We start from the raw sequence: 21,567 nt of genomic DNA on the forward strand, positions 1-21,567 counted from the left end.
GGCTGCGCCTGGAGTAGCTGAGCCCTGAAGGAGACATGCTGCCCCCAGTGAAGGGGGTAGGGGAAAGCTGGCACTTGCTCTGCCCTGTGGGCGGGATCGTCCGTATGGATGGGGCATCACATCGGGGGTGGGGGGTGCGGGGGGGGGAATCTTCCCCTGGCCCTGCATTCAGTGCTTTAGTCGCTGCTCTCAGGTGCTCCGCTGCAAACTCCCTTTAAGTCCCGGCAGATCTCAGCCCCACTGGCCATGGCAAAGTCAAGCTGGCACAGATGGCAAGGACGGGGTACCAGGGGCATTTCCCACTGGATTAATCCCAGAACTGGATAAGCCACAACCTGGTTCTTTGTGGATTCCCCTCCTCCCACCCTTGGGGAACCCCCGGGGCCAACGAAAGCGAGAAAAGAAAGTGGGCTTGGGTGGGGGGCAGAGGGGTCCAGTCTTGTGAACAGAACTTTATTGGCAGGGGGAACTCCAGAGTTATACAGAGAAGAGTTTACTGCTGTAGCATGCATGGGCTGCGCGGGTTCAAAGGAGAAAGGTCACAGGGGGGTACAGGTCACAAGAGAACTTGCATCGTACTGACCACTCGCTTGGCAGTGGGGTGTCTCCTTGAGGGCTGCATGCCTCGCACACCTTATTTACAGTGGTGGGTAGCGGGCGGCCCGGCTTCCCCTGGGGGCAGTAAGAGACGCCCGCCCCTCTCCGCGGAGCCCATCACAGCTGTCTTGCCACCCTCCACGTCGCCACGGTCCCCTCCCCTCTTCCCCCAGGCCTGGTTCTGCTCCCTCGTCAAACTCCCCGGGGCGGGGATCCAGCCCCCCAGCCTCCCTTGGGAAAGCAGGGGCCCGGCTGGCGGGGCCCAGGATCTGCAGCGGGCCGGGGCAGAAGCCCTACTGAGCAGTCTCCATCTTCCCAGAGCTTTGGCTGCCTTTTTAAGCTGGCTTGGGCAGCGTGTGGGCAGGATCCGTCCAGATGCAGGCTAACCGGGCTGGCAGCCCGGGCGTGGTACACGCCGCACCCACTGGGCTGCAGCCCGGGCGTGGTACACGCCACACCCACGGGGCTGCAGCTGGTGTGTGGTACAGGCCGCATGCACGGGGCTGCAGCCGGTGCATGGTACACGCCACACCCACGGGGCTGCAGCTGGTGCGTGGTACAGGCCGCATGCACGGGGCTGCAGCCGGTGCGTGCTACCCCTTTGGCTTGATTGTCACAAGAGCCCAGCTCCCATTCAGGCACCTAAAGGAAGTGGCTGAATTCGCACAAAGTGCCCAGCCCCCAGCAGCTCCCATTCGCCTGGCGCTCCAGCCCCAAGACGGTGCCAGGCGAGAGCTGTGCTTTGCCATCCCTGGTGGAGAAGGCCAAGTGTGTGTGGGTACGGGGGCAGGCTGCAGGCCAGCTCTAGGGAGGGGGGCAGCTGCTCCCACATTACATCCCCCAGCCCCGCGAGCACCTTTTGCTGCCTCTCCCCACTTCCCATCCAGCACCAAGGCGGTCACCACCTCCTTCAGGTGTCTTTCCTTGCCCTGGCCCCACACTGCCAGTCCTTCCCCTTCACTGGGGTGGGCAGAGGGTCCAGCCCCCAGGCAAAGCCTCTGCATTGGGGACCAGCAAGGCCACCCCCAGCAGCAGGATCTGACCCTGGACCCAATGCTCCAGCTAACAGGCCCGGAGAGGACAAGAACCCGGCTCCCGCCCCTAGCCCAGACCCTGCGGCCCCAAGGGGGCTGGGGACCTCGTTTCAGTGGCTTTTGTGCTTGTGGCTGGACGTGCCGAAATGCAGCAGGGGAAGCCATCCCTGTCAGCTCTGTGGTCTGAGTGGGGTGCAGGGTACTTGGGGAGCAAGTGAATCCCCCCCTACTCTCCCCATGGACTTTGCACCCCCAGAGAGGCTGGGAGAAGCAGCTGAGCATTGGGGCGACGGTCTGAACCAGCCCCATGCCCTGCAATCTTCACCGGTCCCCACCGCCTGGGGAGCTGCTCCACCGGCTTAGTGGCCACCAGGAGCGAGTGTAGACGAAAGCTGGCCCCACACCCCCAGCTCTGAGCCTCCCGCCAAAACCTTGGGGAAGATGAGAGCTGGAGGCGCCCCGGCAAGCTGCAGCTCAGGCCCCGAGAGGCTGGCCGCGTGCCCGCAGGGGGGGGCAGCACCAGGCACGCATACAGACACGCCGACGCATGCCCGTGTTATGGCCCGCTCCCCGGGCCCGCAAGCGCCGCACCGCCTCCAGGATCGGTGCCAGCAGCTAGGCTCCAATCTGTGCTTTGGTGGTGGTGGTGGGGGGCGGGCCGGAGCCAGACTTCCCGGAGAGCCCCTTCCCTGCCCGGCCGCAGGTGGGCAGAGGTAGGCCCTGGGAGGGGACCAGCAGGGGCAACACCCCACCCGCTGCCCTGCCCCAGCCGGAGACACTCCTGACCCCTGGCCCGAGAGACACCTCCGCGCTGGAGGGATTGTGCAATTTGTGACAGAGGAAAGGAAAGAAAAAGAAAGGCCACCTCCTCCCTCCCCCCCAATAAAATAAAAATACAAACAGGCCAAGATCCCATCCTGGAAGCCCTGGCGGAATCCGTGCCAAGCCAGAGCAAGCCACACCCCCGGGGCCCCTTCCCGCCTGGCGGTCGGTAGAAAACCAGCCCCTGAACGGGTTTAAAACAACGACAAAAAATTGTGCTTCCTATTGTTCCAGAGACATACGCCCCCCCAGCCCCTCCCCAGCCCAGGGGACTCCACTATCCCTAAGGCTACGTTTGTGCCAATCCTCTGCCCCCCGCGCGAAGGGCTCCTGCCGGAATCGGGCGGCGTGTGACCGACTGCATCAAGGCACGGGGGCAATGGAGCCGCGGGGGAGGCAGCTGGGAACCGTTTCGTCAGCCAGTTCAGGGGGGCCTCATGCGGGCTGCTTGGCCTTGCCCGGCAGCGTATGCCCTGCCTGCCCCAGCCGAGTGAGCTGTGCCCCCCGCCCCGCCAGGGACCAGTGCCCGCCCTGCACTTGGGAGTGCACGAAACGGGCCGTGGGGAGAACAGCCCAGCGGAGGGCCGGGCGGGGGTGGGGGGGGGGGGCAGTATCAGGAAATGCCGTGGGGAAGGAGGATGGGTGGTTCTGGGGGCGCAGCGGTAACCCTGCTGCAGTGTCAGCCCAACGCCACCCGCTGGCATGAGCCCGGTAGGGCTTCCCGGGGTGACGGGTAAAGTGCTGGTCTCTCTGCAGAGCGGTAGCTGGACGGGCCATCAGGGAGCCAGGACAGATCGGCCCCAGCCAGGCGGAAAGGGAACACCCCCCCCACCCCACCCCCGGCCCCCTCTCTCTGCCGGTCCCCCAGAGGAGCGGCCACTGGCACCACGCCAGATCCCAGTCCTAGCTGGGCTGGCGGGGAAGCCAACAAGCCTGATTCACTGGAGGTCGCAGACCTTCCGGACCACGCAACAGAAGCCCTGTCCTGGGACAGACAGAGCGGGGTCTTGCCCCCTGCCAGTGCAGGGCAGAGGGGGCGCCGCACCCAGTGCCATCCCTGCCAGCATGGGGAGGAAGGGGCGCTGCCCACTGCAAGCGTAGGAACGGGCCCAGCCCTTGCCAGGTGAGGCCAGAAGGGAAACCCAGGCCCTGTGCCCTCCCAGCAAGAGGCAGAGGGGGACTTTGGGCACTGGCAGGGACCTGGCAGTGTCAGACGGGGGGGACCAGCGGGGAACTCTGGCTTTGGCCCCTCCCAAAAGGAGAGCGGAGAGCTCTGAGATCCTGGGGAGGCCGCTCTGCGCCAGGGGTGTCAAGGAGCAAGTCACCCACTCATTAAAAGATCTCACACCCCCACCATTTACAGTACAAAAACGAGGAAGTGACGAGCCGGGTGCGGTGGGGGGAACCCCAGGTTCACCGGGGCCTTTTCCAGCCAGCTGCCTTCCATCCCCTCACGCTGCTTTGTTATATCTAGGGTGATGATGAAATCCTGCTTGGAGGGGCCCCAATCCTGCCTAGGTCCCACCGAAAAGAAGGAGCGAGTGGGCAGGTAAGGGGAGAAGAGTCCAGTGAGGAAGCACCAGCTGCCAGAGCAAACGCGGAGACCCCGCCCCGGCCCCGCAACCGGCTCCTCTCCGGCGCCCCCTACAGTCATTTGCTGGAGACACCTGGGTCTCGGGCGTGTCTCCCTGGATGGGAGCGAGGCTCCCTACGCTCCGCCCCCTCCACTGAAACCCCGCCCCCGAGAGGAGGCTATAAAACCAAACCACACCCTCTCCCCGGCCGGCTCCTATTTGATGGAGGGAGTCCGCTCGATGCTGTACTTGAGGAGGTGGCTGAGGTCCGTGAGGGTGTGCTGGCTGCCCAGCGTGGGGGCCCGCGGGGGCCCGGCGTGCCGGCTGTACACCCCTGGGTTCTCTGCGCTGTTGAACGTGTGGTTCCTCTTGAGGTGGGCGGCCGCCTTGCTGGCCGCGTTGTTGCTGTTGAAATTCAGCTTGTCGGGGTTCCAGTGGCTGCCGTCGGCGTAGTCCCCGGCCTGCCCGCTCGGCGCCGACACCACCCGGCGCCGGTCCGGGCTGTCGTGCGGCGTGACGGGGAACTCGCCGCACGAGCTCCTGCCCAAGCCGGGCCGGTGGGAGGGGGGCGGCTGCTGCTGGGCCCTCGGCCCCTCGCCGTGCTCCCGGCCCCCGCTCACCGGCAGGTAGTGCATGTCTGTGGAGGAGTCGCTCGCCTCGTCCTCCAGCTCTTGGTCCATGAGCCTGGAGTGGCAGATGGGGATGACGCGCCCGGCCCGGAGGTGGTGGGGCACCTGGGCGCGGCTGGAGTGCAGGAGGATGACGGAGGAGCCCGTGCAGGGCGGCTCGCGGATGGAGGCGTTGATGAGATTGTGGCTCTGCTCCCAGCTGCAGTTCTTGAGGTTGCCGGGGCAGCGCTTCTGCTGCAGGGGGGTCTGCTCGGGGGTGGGCAGCACCCCCGAGTCCAGGTCGTGCTGGCTGACCTTGATGAGCCCCTTGGGCCAGCCGTTCTGCATCAGCGGGGCCAGGAGGTTCTCGGGCTGGCCCCCGCGGGCGCGGCGCTCGCCCAGCCGGCTGACGCTCACCACCGACTCGCTGTGCGACAGGATGGTCTCCTTGTCCTTGCGGCGCGCCAGCTCCTTGCGGTCCCGGTGCCCGATGAACCAGCACACGCTGAAGCCGGAGATCACCGCCCCGATGACGAAGGCAGCCACGGAGGAGATCACCAGCAGATTCACGGAGACCAGCCCGTCTGGCTCCTCCACGAAGCTCTCGGTCACCAGCCCTAGGGGGAGGGAGGAGCGGGTGAGCGCATGGGGCGCGGGGCACAGGCCAGAGCCAGGCTGCCTGGCATGTTGGCACCGTGCGCTTGCCCTGTGCTTCCAGCAATCAGAGAGTCCAAAGGGCCACACCCGGACCACAGTGCCAGCTGGGATCTGGCAGCGTGAGCTTCCCCACAGCAGTGCCCTGCCCAGGCCAGCTGCTTGTCCTACCCCGTGAGTTCCCCCCGGCAGTCCCGCACCGAAGCCAGCTGGGAGACCAGCCATGCAGGCTTCCCCACGGCAGCTCCACCCAACCCCGGCCCCCTGCGCCAGCGAGCCCTTACCCTCACACTCCCCGAGGTGCGAGATGCTGCCTCCGGCGATGTCCTGTTCGAACACAGCCCTGCGGGACGGCCACAAGGAAGGAAGGGATCAGTCAGAGGGAGGAAATGGGCCACGGCTGCCGTGCTCCCTGGGACCTGAGCATGACTGCTGCCCGGGGGCGGGATGCCATGCTGAGGGGCCAGCTGCCAGCTGCCAGCTCATTGCTGGCTGTGTGCTTCCTGCCCCAGGAACCAAACGGGGCCTGGCTGGGGCCGCACTCGGGTGGGAGACAGCAAACCTGGAGCGCTAAGGGGCGGGCACGCTCCCATCTCAGCCAATGCAGGGCACAGTGCTGGGGGCGGGGGCTGGGAATAGGAGGGAGGCTGGCTGAATAGGGGGCACTTCACCCCTGCAGTCAGTGCAGACCCCAGGGTCGTGCTAGGGGGTGCTGTGCCGCAGGGGCCCCTGCAGTCGGTGGTGCTGGGGGCCCCGGGCTGGGCTGCTGGGGGCCCCATGGCAGCTGACATTTGGAACCGAGGCTGGTCATTACAGACCCTGGGGCATTCCTGCGCCAAGGCCAGGTGCCAGCCCTGGCCCGATTCCTGCAGGGGAGGGAATTCCATCCTCCACCCCCCTAACCTGCCCCAGTGACGCCACATGGAAATGACACGCCCCTTGGGGTGGGGGTGCTCAGCACGGGCTGGGCCGGGGAACGCAGCAGCAGACGGTCAGATGGGAGCAAAGGGCTCCCAGGGGAAGGGCGATGCTCGGTGGATGGTCCCCCATCAGTGTTCTGGGTCTCAATGGGCCCCACTGGCAAATCCCTCCCCTCTCCATAATCTGGGGCTTGGTCCAGCCCTATGTCCGTGGAGCACCCCGGGAGGGAGAGCTACTCCCCAGTACACCCCGAGGAGCTGCTGGCCTCTGAGCATCTCTCCTTTGTCCCCAGACGCCTAGCACGGGGCAGGGACATGGGGTCTCCGGCAGGGCGAGGGCTGAGATGCTGCATGAGGAAGAAGATCCCGGGATTCTTTCGGCAGCAGAAGTCTGGGCAAAACCTCTCACCTGGGCACCGAATTCCCGCCCCGCCTGGTGGGGACCACGTGCCGTTACCATCTGACGGGGCTTGGGTATGAGATGACTTTGCTGGTTCTCAGCCCAGCTGTTAGGAGGGTCGCAACATAAACCCCACCTGCGTAATCAGTGATGGCCCAGGCTGGCTGGCTCAGCAGAGAGGCCAAAGGTGCAGGGAGGTGGCCCCACCAGATCAGGGCGGAGGCAGAGTAGCAGGGCAGCGAGGCGGAGGTTCATCCCACAGCCTGGGTTGCCCCAGGTCTCCGGTTAACCCAGCACCACCTGCAGCAGCCAACTTCCATCCAGACGGCTCCCCACCCGCAGCCCTGGAGGGGTCCTCGCTGGCCAGTATTACCTGGTGTTGGTTTCCAGGAAGATGCAGGAGCCCTCGGGGGTCCAGCCGCAGTAAGGGTCCCGGCTCCCGAGGCAGTTCCTGAAACCCGGCAGGCAAGGGGGCTGGTTAGAGAAGTCCACGTCCCGGCACGGTGGATCGCGGGCGCCTAGTCCATAGTCAGGGTGGGACAGTTTACTGGGCCAAATCTATCCCTGGTGTAGGCCCCTTGGAGCCGGCAAGGTCACATGGCAAAGAAATTGGCTCATGGGGTCTTTGAGGATCTGGATGCGACTTGTGAGAATGCTGCATCTGGGGCGGCAACGAAGCCGTGTTGACTATTAAATAACGAAGGAACACAGGCTGGCATGTATGCAGGCAGCGTGGGCTGGTGGGTGGGGAGCTGGGCAGGGCCTCAGGACGCCTGGGTTCTCGTCCCAGCTCTGCTACTGGGGGAGCCCAGGGCAAGTCACTTCCTCTGTTTCCCTTCCCATCTTTTGTGTTGTCTGTGAGCAGGGACCGTCTCTCGCTCTATGCACAGCGCCTGGCACAATGGGGCCACATACAAATAATGACCTCCAAAAAGCTCCATTACGAAAACCTGGGGGTTACACAGTCCAGCACGGCCAAGGCAGGAAGCGGCCGCATTAATGCCCGTGTTACCTCAATCCAGCGCCCTAGTGCGTCCGCATTAGGGTCCCAGTTTTCATGGTCACATGCTAATTTTAACACAGAGTCCCCTGCTTCATTCAGCTCTCGGTTGACTCTCAGCTCCAGGGGACGGAGGGCACGTGTGCTCAGGTGGGCAGCTGGCCTGTGGCCGAGCTGGAGCTGACGGCAGGGAAGGGGCCCAGAATGCCCCTGGAGACCCCCTCGAGCCCAGGAGCTGATGGACAAAGCGGTGGTTGTCCTGGAAAAATCACATGCTGCCCTCGGCTCAGTCCCTTCCCAGAAGCCAGAGCTTTAATTTGCCAGGAGCTTCCCGAAGGGGCCAGGTATTAAGCCAAGACGTTCTGAATAATTGTGTCTCGGGCTCTGATAATGAGGCTGGGGAATGTCGCGGGCGAGGACGTGGGCACCGGCCCTCGGGCCCCACCACGTGTGATGGATGGCATTACTTGTGGGGCAGCTTGGCTCCTACAAGGGGAACTCGCCCCTCACCCCCCAGAACCACAGTCATGGGACAGCGGGGACGAGAGACAGGGGTTTCAATGCAAAACCAGGGAGAGGGTTGTGTGTTGCGGGGGAGGGGTGCTCTACGGACCCCAAACCCCGCCCACAACCCCAAACCCCGCCCACTCACAACCCCCGAGCTGAGGACGAGAAACTCACTTCATGCAGCCCGAGTGCTGCTGGCATCGGGCAGTGGGCACCCTCACCACGCACGGGGGGAAGGCCAGCAGCAAGGACCCCGTGGCTTTGTCCAGCTCCATGCCCAAGAGCTTCCTTTCGTCCTCGTTGTCTCGGCCACACCTGCAGACAGACCCGGGGGAAATCTCAGTCCGCCCCACGTCCCAGAGGAGAGCCTGCCTGCCCTGACCCTGGGCTGCCACTGTGCGGGGTGGCCAGCGTGCAACTGGGACTGGTCCCCAGGAGGGCATGGGGCGGAGGGACCTTTGGCATCCCTCCCAACGGACAGAGAACATAACCAAAGCCCCACGCTCCTCCCCACACCTCTGAGAAGGTGCCAAGTCAGGCAAGGAACCCGAGGTCCTTTTGTGCTGCAGGAGATGGGGAGGTCCCTCGATGGACCATGGGGCGGGATTCACTCTGCGTCACTGTCAGGGAGGCCTGACACCCGGGGACTGATCGCACCCTGCACTGGGTGGACGTGGAGGGGCAGGGGCAGGCCTGTGTGGACATGGAACGTGAACTCAGAGTGCGTGTGGGAGCCACTGTGAATCTGACCCCCCCTCACGGAAGCCAACTTCTGCACCAGGGCCTGAGAATTACATGGGAGACCGGGACAGAGACCTGCCCAGGCAGGTCTAGTACCCGCGTTGCACCATCGTCTCACTCGTTCACCATGGGAGGGTGGGGGGGTCATGCGGGGTCTCTGCCGCAAGCTAAGAACTAGTTGATCGTCATGGTCAGGGCGAGATGTTTGGAGAGAGACGTAACACGGAGGAGATTAGCTTTGAAGTGAAGCTTGTCCCCAGTGGCGAGGTGGCGGACTGAATCAGCCGCCCTGAGTTTACCGTCTAAGCTGCAGGCCTGAGGATTTACAAAGACCCAAGTACCCCAAGAAAACAGGGGACCCCCTGGGCCAAGAGACAAGAGTCTGTAACTGCAGGAGAAGAGAGGGCCCAAGATTTTATCCATTATGGAGGAGACACACTAGCTCCGGGTGGATCCCAGCTTTCTGGACTGGACAAGTGCTGCACGGACTCACCATTTGGGTGAGAAATACCTTGTTAGACAGGAAAGCAGCTTGTTAATAAGTATAGGCTCTAGATTGGGTTGTACCTGTAACCTTACGTTTCCAAATCCTTGTACTTGCTGCTATTTGAGTCTCTGTCTCAAGCTCTGTGAAATACACTTCGCTTTGGGTTTGCTACAGACACGTCCACATGCCTCATGCTAAGGAGAGGGCAGAACCACGATGAACCCAGTACCCTGGGGTGCGCTGCGGGTGTCCAGACGCAAGGGACTGGGCACTCCCATGCCACACGAGTAGAAGCTGGGGAGTGTAACACTGGATAGTTGGGGAGAGTTTCCCCAGGTGGGCACAAACAACGCTCCCTGCTGCTGTGAGAAAGCCGTAGGGGCTCACCTTAGTATCACAGAGACTCGGCTCCATCCGTCCAGGTGCTTACACCATGCCCGCCCCCATGGCATTTCCCGTTCTCTGACTGGCATCTCTGTGCCCCCAAAGCTCACTGCATGTTCCCCAAACCCCCTCCATCCTGTTTAACTTCATTCCCAGTCCCTGGGTGCCACTGTTCCGAGAGCGCTAGCCGCCTACCTGCCGGGGTGGTAGGTCTCGAACTCCTCCAGGAGCAGGCTCTGGCTCCCGGCGCTGACGGCTGAGCGGCTGGCACTGATGTTGGGCTTGATCAGGAACTTGAGGATGGTGCCAGTGTTGGAGCCCAGGAAGACCACGGTGCAATTGCCCCAGGGCCCCGCCGCAGTGTCCACCACAATTTTACGGAGCTGATACCTGCAGAGTCGGGGGTGGAAGTGGGGTCGCTCGTTATTGTTCATGATGGCTGAGGTTCAGGAGAAGCCCCAGAGAAGAGGCGATGCCATCAGATGTGGGGGAGTGAGGCAGGAGGAAGGGGAGATGGGATAGTGTCCCGGGGTTAACACACCTAGCGTGGATCAGACTCTCTGTAGCTAGAAAAGAACTGCAGAGTTACCACTTACGGCCCTCCTGCTAGTGTGTATGGGAAATCTACGTCCCCACCCAAACCCAACCCACATCCCAACCAGAACCCACCCAGATCCCCATGAGAACCCAACCCAGATCCCAAACTGAACTTGATCCAGATCCCAAACAGAACCCAATCCACATCCCAACCAGAACCCACCCAGATCCCCATCAGAACCCACCCAGATCCCAAACTGAACTTGATCCAGATCCCAAACAGAACCCAACCCACATCCCAACCAGAACCCACCCAGATCCCCATCAGAACCCACCCAGATCCCAAACTGAACTTGATCCAGATCCCAAACAGAACCCAACCCAGATCCCCATCAGAACCCACCCAGATCCCCATCAGAACCCACCCAGATCCCAAACTGAACTTGATCCAGATCCCCATCAGAACCCACCCAGATCCCCAACTGAACCTGAAGAAACAACAGACCAAGAAGGTATACACACATGTACACACCCACACACACCTACACACACACCCCACCCCCAGGCATCCATACAGACTCCAGAAGCCCATGTACCACACATCCAGAGCAGAAATGCACAGATTCTACTTGCATTCTGGACACAATCCCTCTCCACACAGGGACATCCCTGCTTCCACATGTTTACACACTTCCACGTCACGTGTGGGCACAGACACCCCTGCACCACTTCAGTGGTTTCCTTGCTATGCAACACACATCCGCACAGCTCCAGACAGACAGACCCATGAACCCACAGACAGACAGACCCCCGAGAAAGGCCCCCAGAGGCCGAGCCAAGGCCAGGCAGAGGAGAGGAAGAGATTTTGGTGGGTATCACAACCTTTACAGAAAGCTGCAGCTAAACAAGAGCTCCTTGTCCCTTCCCACCCCCACACCACCCCCAAAGGGTCAATTAGAATAAGTTTTCTGTTGTCTCATTACAGCTGTAATTATCAGCACCAATGAACTCCGGCTGTTTTGCATTTTCGTAGTGCTGGTACCATGGGGTGAGGATTGGGAAGCACTGCGCTCCCCACCCCCTCCTGCTCCCTCCCGCCAGCGCGCCATCAGGGCCCGGCTGGCAACCGCATGCCCCCTGGCACGTGCCCTGGTCCCCGTCCCCGTCCTCCCCGCTTCCCGCATATGCACCCCCCACGTGCGGTGCAAGCTCCCCACCACACCCCGCCGCACTTCCCCTCTCAACGCCTCGAATCCCAGCGAGTGATGCATCTGCCCATCAACGGGAGCCCCCAGAGCCTCTGGTTGGGAGCTTCTGGCTTGAGAGCCAGGGAGTGATGCTTGATTAATTCCACATAAAACAGCAATTAAGGCAGATTTAATTAGAATGAGGCAATCTCGGCAGCAAAGTTTAGAAGATTTATCAAGCCTCTTGGTGCCCTCAGTCCTCGCCCAGGCACATGCGCGCACACACCCACACCCACAAGTGCACATGTAACACCCACCCCCTCACAAATGCACATTTACACACCGGTACACACATTTGCAAGAGCATGCATAGACACACAAGTGCATGTGTACACCCATGTGCATACAAGTATACATGTCCACACACTCACAACTGCACACATGCACACAAGTGCGCATGTACACACACACACACAAGTGCGCAGGTCCACACACAACTGTAGACATCTACTCACAAGTGCATATGCACACACACAAGTGTAGACACACTCACAAGTTCACATGTATGCACACATGTCCACACTCAAAAGTGCACACATACACATGCATACACCCCCTCAGAAGGGCCCATGTGCACATACACACTCAATTGCATGCATTCACACACATGCACACACTTACACACTCGCAAGTGCACATGTTCACACACACCTGTGCACACACCCTTTGTATCGTTTATCTCCTTCTAAGGAAAATCATAGAATCATAGAAGATCAGGGTTGGAAGGGACCTCAGGAGGTCATCTAGTCCAACCCCCTGCTCAAAGCAGGACCAGTCCCCAACTAAATCATCCCAGCCAGGGCTTTGTCAAGCCGGGCCTTAAAAACCTCTAAGGATGGAGATTCCACCACCTCCCTAGGGAACCCATTCCAGTGCTTCACCACCCTCCTAGTGACAGACTGTTTCCTAATATCCAACCTAGCCCTCCCCCACTGCAACTTGAGACCATTGCTCCTCGTTCTGTCATCTACCACCACTGAGAACAGCTGAGCTCCATCCTCTTTGGAACCCCCCTTCAGGTAGCTGAAGGCTGCTATCAAATCCCCACCTCACTCTTCTCTTCTACAGACTAAATAATCCCAGTTCCCTCAGCCTCTCCTCATAAGTCATGTGCCCCAGCCCCCTAATCATTTTCATTGCCCTCTGCTGGACTCTCCAATTTGTCCACATCTCTTCTGTAGTGGGGGGCCCAAAACTGGATGCAATACTCCAGATGTGGCCTCACCAGTGCCCAATAGAGGGGAATGATCACATCACTCGAGCTGCTGGCAATGCTTCTACTAATGCAGCCCAGTATGCCACTGGCCTTCTTGGCAACAAGGGCACACTGCTAACTCATATTCGGCTTCTCGTCCACTGTAATCCCCAGGTCCTTTTCTGCAGAACTGCTGCTTAGCCAGTCGGTCCCCAGCCCATAGCAGTTCATGGGATTCTTCAGTCCTAAGTGCAGGACTCTGCACTTGTCCTTGTAGAACCTCATCAGATTTCTTTTGGCCCAATCCTCCAATTTGTCTAGGTCACTCTGGACCCTATCCCTACCCTCCAGCGTATCTACCTCTCCCTGCAGCTTAGTGGCATCCGCGAACTTGCTGAGGGTGCAATCCATCCCATCCTCCAGATCATTAATGAAGATGTTGAACACAACCAGCCCCAGGACCAACCTAAATCTGCTCCAGGCAGCTGAGACAGGGGAACGAAGGGGGAATCCAGTCCTGCCTAACACTCACTCCACCCTCCCTAAACACCAGTCCCGGCCACACCTGTTGGCTCTTTGCTCCTGGCTGGGAGCACCCAGGCCAGGCCTCCAGGGTGCCAGTGGCTCGAGGCGTGTGTTGCTCCTTGGCTTTCCCCCTGTTCCTGCGGGGTGGGGTGTGTGTGTCTCGTAGTTACATTTAGGAAGAGCTGACACATTGACCCGCTGGCTGCGCCCGGCCTGATCTCTCCTTCTGCCCTAGCCTGGCAGCCGGGCACCACCCTGAGCTCCGTGGCAGGCGGTCCAGCTGTGGCCTGGGCCCCCTGGGCGCCGGGGAGGGGGAAGCACGGCTGAGCGGGCGGGTTTCTCACCGAGACATGCTGCGGATGATCCACGGGGCGTGGCCCAGGGAAGGCACCGACTCGTCCATCAGGGGATGCGTCTTCACGAAGTTGAGGATCTCGTCCGGGAAGGAGCTGGAGGAGTTATAGCGCATGCCGGGGGCTGCGCAGCCCCCGGGCCTGGGGGCAGAGGGGGAGGCAAGGGCTGAGCAGCACATATCCCCCACTTCCTCTCGCTCGCAAACCTCGGCCCCTCCCACCCCTGTGGGTCCCTCCCGGAGGGTGCAGCTGCTAGAACTGGCCCGGGGGAGCAGGAAGCCGGGGCAGGGGGGCGACCCCGCCTACCTGAGCAGGGGTGTGACCAACGGATCATGAATGGATCGTTCCCACTGTCGACCCCCTAACCTCCATGCAGGGGCTGGTCCCGAACCCTCGATCTGACTGCATGGGCCACAGATGACTCTTGAGTCAGAACTGGAGGTGGGGGGGTGAGGGGGACACTCTAAGACTCAGGGCCCATGGTGGGGGATGGGGTGGGAACGCAGGACTTGGGCGGGGAGGGGTGACATCTCAGGACCCAGGGTCAGGGAGAGGATGGACACCCCAGGACATGGGGACCAGGGTGGGGGAAGGACACTCCAGGACAGAAGATGGGGAAGGGGAGGGACAACCCAGGACACAAGGACCAAGGTGGGCGAGTGGAAGGACCCCCAGGACGCAGGGGAGGGGAGGGACCCCCAGGACACAGGGTGGGAGAGGATTGATAATTGGCCATGCTCTCTGCGTGGGCATCGCTCCACATTCCCGCTCTCTGCTGGGCCAGCGCTCCTGGTCTGCCCACACAAAGCCCGGGCGCTCTGCCCTGGCAGCCAGCCCGCTGCGGGGTCCTGGCGATACACACGGGCCGTTGCCCAGGGTGCGTGCCATCCACTCACCGCGGCTTCGGCACCATCTCTTCTGGCACGGGAGTCCAGATGGACTCGGGGGATTTCTGCTCCCGGAAGCGCCCCTCAAAGACAGATGCCACCTGTGCCATGTCGAAGGCGCAGACCGCTGAGCCGGGGATGCTGCAGAGACACAAGAGCCATGAGAGCCATGTCGCCGGCCCAGCCTCCCAGCACCCACTCCCACACTCCTCCCGCACAGCACGGTGCGAAGGTCACAGAGGACGTTATGGGCCTGGGCTGAGCAGCTCACTAAGGACTTGGGTGAATTTTTTTGGGTGTCCCAATCGTTCTTGTCTGAGTCTGGGGCTGAATTCCGCTTTGACTCTGTGCTGATCCTTTGTCGGGTTCTGTTTGGGATCTAGTAGTGCTTGGGATCTGGTTTGGTGTCTAGGCCCAGCTCTGTTTGGGATCCATTTGGGGTTGGGTTCTGTTTGGGATCTAGTTTGGTGTCTGGGCTTGATTCCGTTCAGATTTGGTTTGGTTTCTGAGTCTGGTTTTGCATGAGATCTGCTTACGGATCTGAGCCAGGTTCTGTTTGGGATCTAGTTTTGGTTGAGCTCTGGATGGGATTTGTCTTGGTGTAGATTTGTTTGGAATCCTGTCTGGAGCCTGGGCTGGGTTCTGTTTGGGATCCAGTCTGGGCCGGGTTCCGTCTGGGATCCAGTCTGGAGCCTGGACTGGGTTCCGTCTGGGATCCAGTCTGGGCCGGGTTCCGTCTGGGATCCAGTCTGGAGCCTGGGCTGGGTTCTGTTTGGGATCCAGTCTGGGCTGGGTTCTGTTTGGAATCCAGTCTGGGCCGGGTTCCGTCTGGGATCCAGTCTGGAGCCTGGACTGGGTTCCATCTGGGATCCAGTCTGGGCCGGGTTCCGTCTGGGATCCAGTCTGGAGCCTGGGCCAGGTTCTGTTTGGGATCCAGTCTGGGCTGGGTTCTGTTTGGGATCCAGTCTGGGCCAGGTTCCGTTTGGGATCCAGTCTGGAGCCTGGGCTGGGTTCTGTTTGGGATCCAGTCTGGGCCAGGTTCCATCTGGGATCCAGTCTGGAGCCTGGGCTGGGTTCTGTTTGGGATCCAGTCTGGGCTGGGTTCTGTTTGGGATCCAGTCTGGGCCAGGTTCCGTCTGGGATCCAGTCTGGAGCCTGGACTGGGTTCCGTCTGGGATCCAGTCTGGGCCGGGTTCCGTCTGGGATCCAGTCTGGAGCCTGGGCTGGGTTCTGTTTGGGATCCAGTCTGGGCTGGGTTCTGTTTGGGATCCAGTCTGGGCCAGGTTCCGTTTGGGATCCAGTCTGGAGCCTGGGCTGGGTTCTGTTTGGGATCCAGTCTGGGCCAGGTTCCATCTGGGATCCAGTCTGGAGCCTGGGCTGGGTTCTGTTTGGGATCCAGTCTGGGCTGGGTTCTGTTTGGGATCCAGTCTGGGCCAGGTTCCGTCTGGGATCCAGTCTGGAGCCTGGGCTGGGTTCTGTTTGGGATCCAGTCTGGGCCAGGTTCCGTCTGGGATCCAGTCTGGAGCCTGGACTGGGTTCTGTTTGGGATCCAGTCTGGGCCAGGTTCCGTCTGGGATCCAGTCTGGAGCCTGGGCTGGGTTCTGTTTGGGATCCAGTCTGGGCCAGGTTCCATCTGGGATCCAGTCTGGAGCCTGGGCTGGGTTCTGTTTGGGATCCAGTCTGGGCCAGGTTCCATCTGGGATCCAGTCTGGAGCCTGGGCTGGGTTCTGTCTGGGATCCAGATCCAGCCCGGGTCAGGTTCTCCGCACAGCAATCTGAAAGCAGCTACTTGGCTCCCAGTCACACAAAGCTGTGTCAGACCCACACCGCAGCGTCCTCACACCTTGGGGGACCCCTGGCCTGTCCCCGTCCGTGCCTGGCACCTTAACCAATGTGGTGGCAGGAGATGGGGAGGTCTCTGCAGCTGGCCTGGCTCTGCTGCCATCCCGGAGGGGGCCGAGCTGCCTGCCCCTCTTGGTGGCTACTGCCAAGGCTCGGGGCGGGGGGCGGGGAAGGGATAGACTGCGTGGCTCAGACAGGGGAGGGAGGCCTTCAGAGCAGCCAAAAGGCAGAGAAAAAAACCCATTCTCTACCCACTGCCCACCCTGGGCGGCTCTCGCCATGGCAGACTTGTTACCAAAGCTACCGCCAGACCCGAAGAGCCGGGACCCCCCACTGCACAATCAGCCCTCGCCCCCTAGCCCTGGGCTCAACGGGCAGCGCATACCAATCGCCCGCAGCAGTCAGGGATGTTCCTGGGCCTGTGACAGGAGATGCCCTGGCCTCCCCGGAGAAGGGGCACGTCTGGATTTTTCTCCCCCGCCGCCCCCCGCGGGTTTGCACATAATCCCAGCCATGGAATGGACCCCCGCGGGGGTTCCCATGGTGCCACGCGGCAGGAGGACCCCAGTGGGCTTGGCTAGGGAGCGGATAGGATTTCTATCCAGAGGAGGTAGCACCCACCGGCAGCCCCTCTATCAGCTGCCCCCCGTTCCCCCCCACCAGTGCCTCCCGCCCGCTGGCGGGCCCTGCCGATCAGTGCCGCCCCCTCCCTCCCGCCTGCCGCAATCCGCGGTTTCATGGCAGGCAGGAGGCTCGGAGGGGGAGCGAGGATGCAGTGTGCTGGGGGAAGAGGGTGGAATTGGGCAGGAAGAGGCAAGGTGGGGGTGGAGCAGGGTCAGGAAGAGGCGGGGGGGGCCTCGGGGGAAGGGGTGGAGTGGGGGCAGGACTTGGGACAGAGCCGGGAGTCGAGCTCCCCTGGTGTGAAATATGCACGATGACCCCCTAAATCACGCGAAGCCCGTTGCACGGCTGGTGGATGGGAGGGACAGTCTGAGCCCAAGTGACAGGAGCAGCTCACGATGGGCCTGATCCAGGGCCAGGGCAAGGCAATGGGAGTCTTTGAGCTCCGGATCAGGCCCAAAGCCGGGCGTGCATGCGTTTTCCCTGAGGCGCAGCGGCCTCTCAGCGAGGCTGCGTGAAAAATCTGCAGGGCTGGGGGGACGACTGTGGCAGCCCTGATCCAAAGCCGAATGGAACGAATGCAAAGACTCCCACTGACTTCAGCTACCTGGATCTGGCCCTCAGGGCTCATGCAGGGTGTGTGCACAAGTGCACGTGTGCAGGCCCCCAGGCCCACGTGCTAGGGTGTGCACGTGTGTGCGTGTACAGAGACTGCAAGTGGAATTTCAGAAGGGGGGACGGACTGATCCGTGCCCGATTTGGTCAGCACGTCGGGGTTCTCTGCAGACGTCCCGTGGGAGCCATCGGCCCAACGCTGAGATCCACTAGCCTGTGGGAGCTTTGCCTAGACAGTCTGCAGGATCAGGTCCCCAAGCTGGCCGGGGCACACGCCTGCTCCTTTGGGAAAGGGGCGCGAACATCAGCTGGGGGCAAAATGAGCAGCGGGGAGAGACCCCCCAGCTGGACACGGTGCCGGGGGCCCCTCCCTGCCCCGTGGCTGCAGAGGACTGACCTGTTGGAGGGCGTGGAGAAGACCGCCAGCACCACGGGCCGCCCGTCCAGGTACAGGATGTCCGTCACCGACTGGATGACGTTGAAGTAGAAGTGCGAGTCCCCCGGCACGGAGCAGTTCAGCCGGGCCTTGAGGAAGGACGTCCACTGCTTCTCCAGCACGCGCTGCGACCCGCCCATGTCGTTCTTACACACCCGGGCCACCCGGGACACCACCACCTGCCGCGGGGACGAGGGTGTCACGGGGAGGAGGCACCCGCCCCTGCCGCCCTCCCAGCCCAGAGCTGCTGTGCCCCCCGCCCCCTCCGGCTAGTCAGCGGCCCTTTCACTGCAGGATCATGGAGGGGGGAAGAGAGGGATTGAGCTTTGGGGGGGTGTAGCGTGGCACACACTGTGGTTATCTCCCATGCAGCGGCCTCCGTGCCCCACCCCAGTTACAGCCTGGCCTGAAGACGCTTCTGTGGATGGATCTTCTGTCCGGCCCATCCCCAGGTCCCAGGCCAGTCAGTGTGAACGTGCCACCTTCCCAGGCTGCCGCCTCTCCTCCACCTCTGCCCAGAAACTGCCTCCGCAGACCCGCGCTGGGTCCCAGGGCGGAGCAGGACACAGGACTGGGACTTAGGAGACTTGGAATCCATTCCCTGCTGCACCACTGACCAGCTGGGTGACCGCGGACAAGTCACTTCCCCTCTCTGTGCCTCTCCCTCCCCTGCCACCCTTTGTCTGGCTCGCCCGCTTACACAGTATGTGCTTTGGGGCAGGAACTGTCTCCCCCCTGTATCTGTGCAGCGCCTTGCACAGCAGGGCCCTGATCTCAGCTGGGGCAGGAACTGTTTCCCCCTGTGTCTCTGCAGCGCCTTGCGTGGTGGGGCCCTGATCTCAGCTGGGGAAGGGTCTGTCTCCTCCTGTGTCTGTGCAGCGCCTTGCACAGCAGGGCTCCGATCTCAGCTGGGGCAGAAACTGTCTCCCCCTGCGTTTGTGCAGCGCCTTGCATGATGGGGCCCTGATCTCAGCTGGGGCAGGAACTGTCTCCCCCTGTGTCTGTGCAGCGCCTTGCACAGCAGGGCCCTGATCTCAGCTGGGGCAGGGTCTGTCTCCCCCTGTGTCTGTGCAGCGCCTTGCATGGGTGGGGCCCTGATCTCAGCTGGGGCAGGGTCTGTCTCCCCCTGTGTCTGTGCAGCGCCTTGCACAATAGAACCCTGAGCCCAGCTGCAGCCTTCGTGCGCTGCTTTGAAACTAAGGCAATTCTCCCAGTACTTTGCCCTGTAAATCAGTATCGACGGGTCAGGAGCATCCACTGCCCACAGAGCCATCGGTCCTCCATGTGCTCCCCAAGGCCTGTGATCTCCGTTCTCCACCCTAGCTTGTCCCCAAGACTTCACCTAGGGAAGTGAAGGAGCAGAGCAGACGCCGGCTGGGCGGCCCTGCCCCTGGAGAGCGCTGGCTGCAGCCCGGGAAGGGTGCCTCACCTTCTCCAGGTAGTTGAACTCCATGGCGATCTCCCGGAAGAAGAAATAGACGTGGCTCTTCCACTCCACCGCGTGGACAAAGTAGGGCTCTGGTGGGAGAAGGGCGAACACAACGGGGTCAGGGCCTAGCTACAGGAAGCGGGGGAACCTGATGAGAGTCAGCAGGGCGTGTTCCCTACGGGGGCACCCTCGCCCTGAGACAGGGCCTGGCGGGAGCGGCGTAGGGGGAGCTGCCCCAGGAGCCTCCAAGCTGAGAAACTTTCTAAGGCAGCAGGTAACAGAACCCCCACATCAGATCCAGCTTGGTCCCCAGCAGAGAATGTTCTCCCTCTCCCCGCACCCCACTGGGAATGGCCTCTGTGGGGATGGGAAACCACCTTTGAACCACTTGGAGTCATGCTTGACGGTGCGCAGAGTGGGGCTGTCCCCCAGGCTCCGGTAGATCACTGTGTCGATTGCCAGGAAATCCGTCACCGTGGCCGTGAACAGCATCCCGCCTGCCAAGGAGAGAGAGGAAATGAATAGACAGATAGATATTGGGGTGATAGATATTGGGGTGTGTGTATGGGGATAGATAGATAGATAGATAGATAGATATTGGAGTGATAGATAGATATTGGGGTGTGCATGTAGATAGATATTGGGGTGATAGATATTGGGGTGTGTATGGGGATAGATAGATATTGGGGTGATAGATATTGGGGTGTGTATGGGGATAGATAGATAGATGGGGTGGATGGGGATAGATAGATATTGGAGTGATAGATAGATATTGGGGTGTGTATGGGGATAGATAGATATTGGGGTGATATATATTGGGGTGTGTATGGGGATAGATAGATAGATGGGGTGGATGGGAATAGATAGATAGATATTGGGGTGTGTATGTAGATAGATAGATATTGGGGTGATAGATATTGGGGTGTGTATGGAGATAGATAGATGGGGTGGATGGGGATAGATAGATAGATATTGGAGTGATAGATAGATATTGGGGTGTGTATGTAGATAGACAGATAGAGGGGGTATATGGGGATAGATAGATAGATAGATAGATAGAGAACGAGAGAGAAAAGGTGGGTGACGTGATATCTTTTATTGGACCAACTTCTGTTGGTGCAAGAGACGCTTCCGAGCTGCAGCAAGCTAAGACGAGCTCTGTGTAGCGCAAAAGCTCGTCTCTTTCGCGAACAGACGTTGGTCCAAGAAAAGATATGACCTCACCCACCTTGTCTCTCTCATATCCTGGGACCAACACGGCTACAACACCACTGCAAGACAGACAGACAGACAGATAAATGGGTATTTATTGGAGTAGACGGACAAAGTGACAAAAGGAAGACAGCTAAAGCAAAAGAAAAAATGAACAAAAGAAAGAAGGAAGGAAAAAAATCAAAAAGCCAGTGAGCCCCCGGATTTGGCCCCCCAAGCCAGGCGGGCTCCCAGCAGGGAGCTCGTCACTCTGAGTCCAAGCAGAGACGCCCTCCCCCACCCTCCCGAGAGCAGGGAGCAGGCCGGGTAGTACTGACCCGTGAAGAGGGCGACATTGGCATGTTTGGGGTCGTAGGGGCACCGGGCCATGCCGCTGATGCTGTCTCCAATGGGCTCCAGGGTGTCCATCTAAGGAGAGGGAGAGAGGTGGTAAGTTCGCACCGGGGCCTGACAGCTCCCAGTCTCCCCGCACTCGCCCACGAACAGCAAACTCAGGGATGGACTAAAGCAAGGCCCCCAAATCCACAACCAGGCACCTCATTAAATGACCGGCCTGTCAGGGTGCCGAGTGCTGAGACTCCTACTGGCTGCCGGGGAGCGCCACCATGCTGGGCGCTGGGCACACACACAATCCCGGCCTCAAAGACCTTACAGTCTAAATGGGCAAGGGAGGGGAAACTGAGGCACAGCAAGGCAAAATGACTTGTCCAAGGTCACACCCCGGAGACGGCAGTAAAACCCATCTCTCCTGAGTCCCGGGCTGGGCCAGGCTGCCTCTCACACAACCTGCACCCCCATCCCCTCTTGGATTCAGGAGGTTCCCCAGGCTCCTGCCCCATCACCCCGGTGCTGTCAGATCCACGCCTGAGCTGGGGCCACTCTTTAATTTAGGTGCCACCCGTTTAGGATTCCCACCACGGACACCTCCTTGGCTTCTCCC

General features: G+C 61.0%; 1 protein-coding gene across 1 annotated transcript in view; it reads right to left on the reverse strand.

Annotated features, from left to right (window-relative positions):
- Positions 1–432: 432 nt before the first annotated feature.
- Positions 433–21,567, reverse strand: part of SEMA6B (semaphorin 6B) — an 88,019-nt gene continuing 66,884 nt past the window's right edge. The window contains exons 7-17 of the mRNA XM_037885628.2: positions 20,945–21,035; positions 19,793–19,912; positions 19,416–19,504; positions 17,948–18,165; positions 14,482–14,613; positions 13,577–13,726; positions 9,924–10,118; positions 8,291–8,431; positions 6,983–7,060; positions 5,574–5,632; positions 433–5,252 (exon numbers count right to left, since the gene is read on the reverse strand). Of these exons, the coding sequence (XP_037741556.1) occupies positions 4,243–5,252; positions 5,574–5,632; positions 6,983–7,060; positions 8,291–8,431; positions 9,924–10,118; positions 13,577–13,726; positions 14,482–14,613; positions 17,948–18,165; positions 19,416–19,504; positions 19,793–19,912; positions 20,945–21,035 (2,283 nt within the window). The 3' untranslated portion in view covers positions 433–4,242. The remainder of the gene's footprint in view (positions 5,253–5,573; positions 5,633–6,982; positions 7,061–8,290; positions 8,432–9,923; positions 10,119–13,576; positions 13,727–14,481; positions 14,614–17,947; positions 18,166–19,415; positions 19,505–19,792; positions 19,913–20,944; positions 21,036–21,567) is intronic.

This window comes from Chelonia mydas, chromosome 25 (genome assembly GCF_015237465.2).
Source record: "Chelonia mydas isolate rCheMyd1 chromosome 25, rCheMyd1.pri.v2, whole genome shotgun sequence".
In the NCBI taxonomy this organism is placed as follows: Eukaryota; Metazoa; Chordata; order Testudines; family Cheloniidae; genus Chelonia; species Chelonia mydas.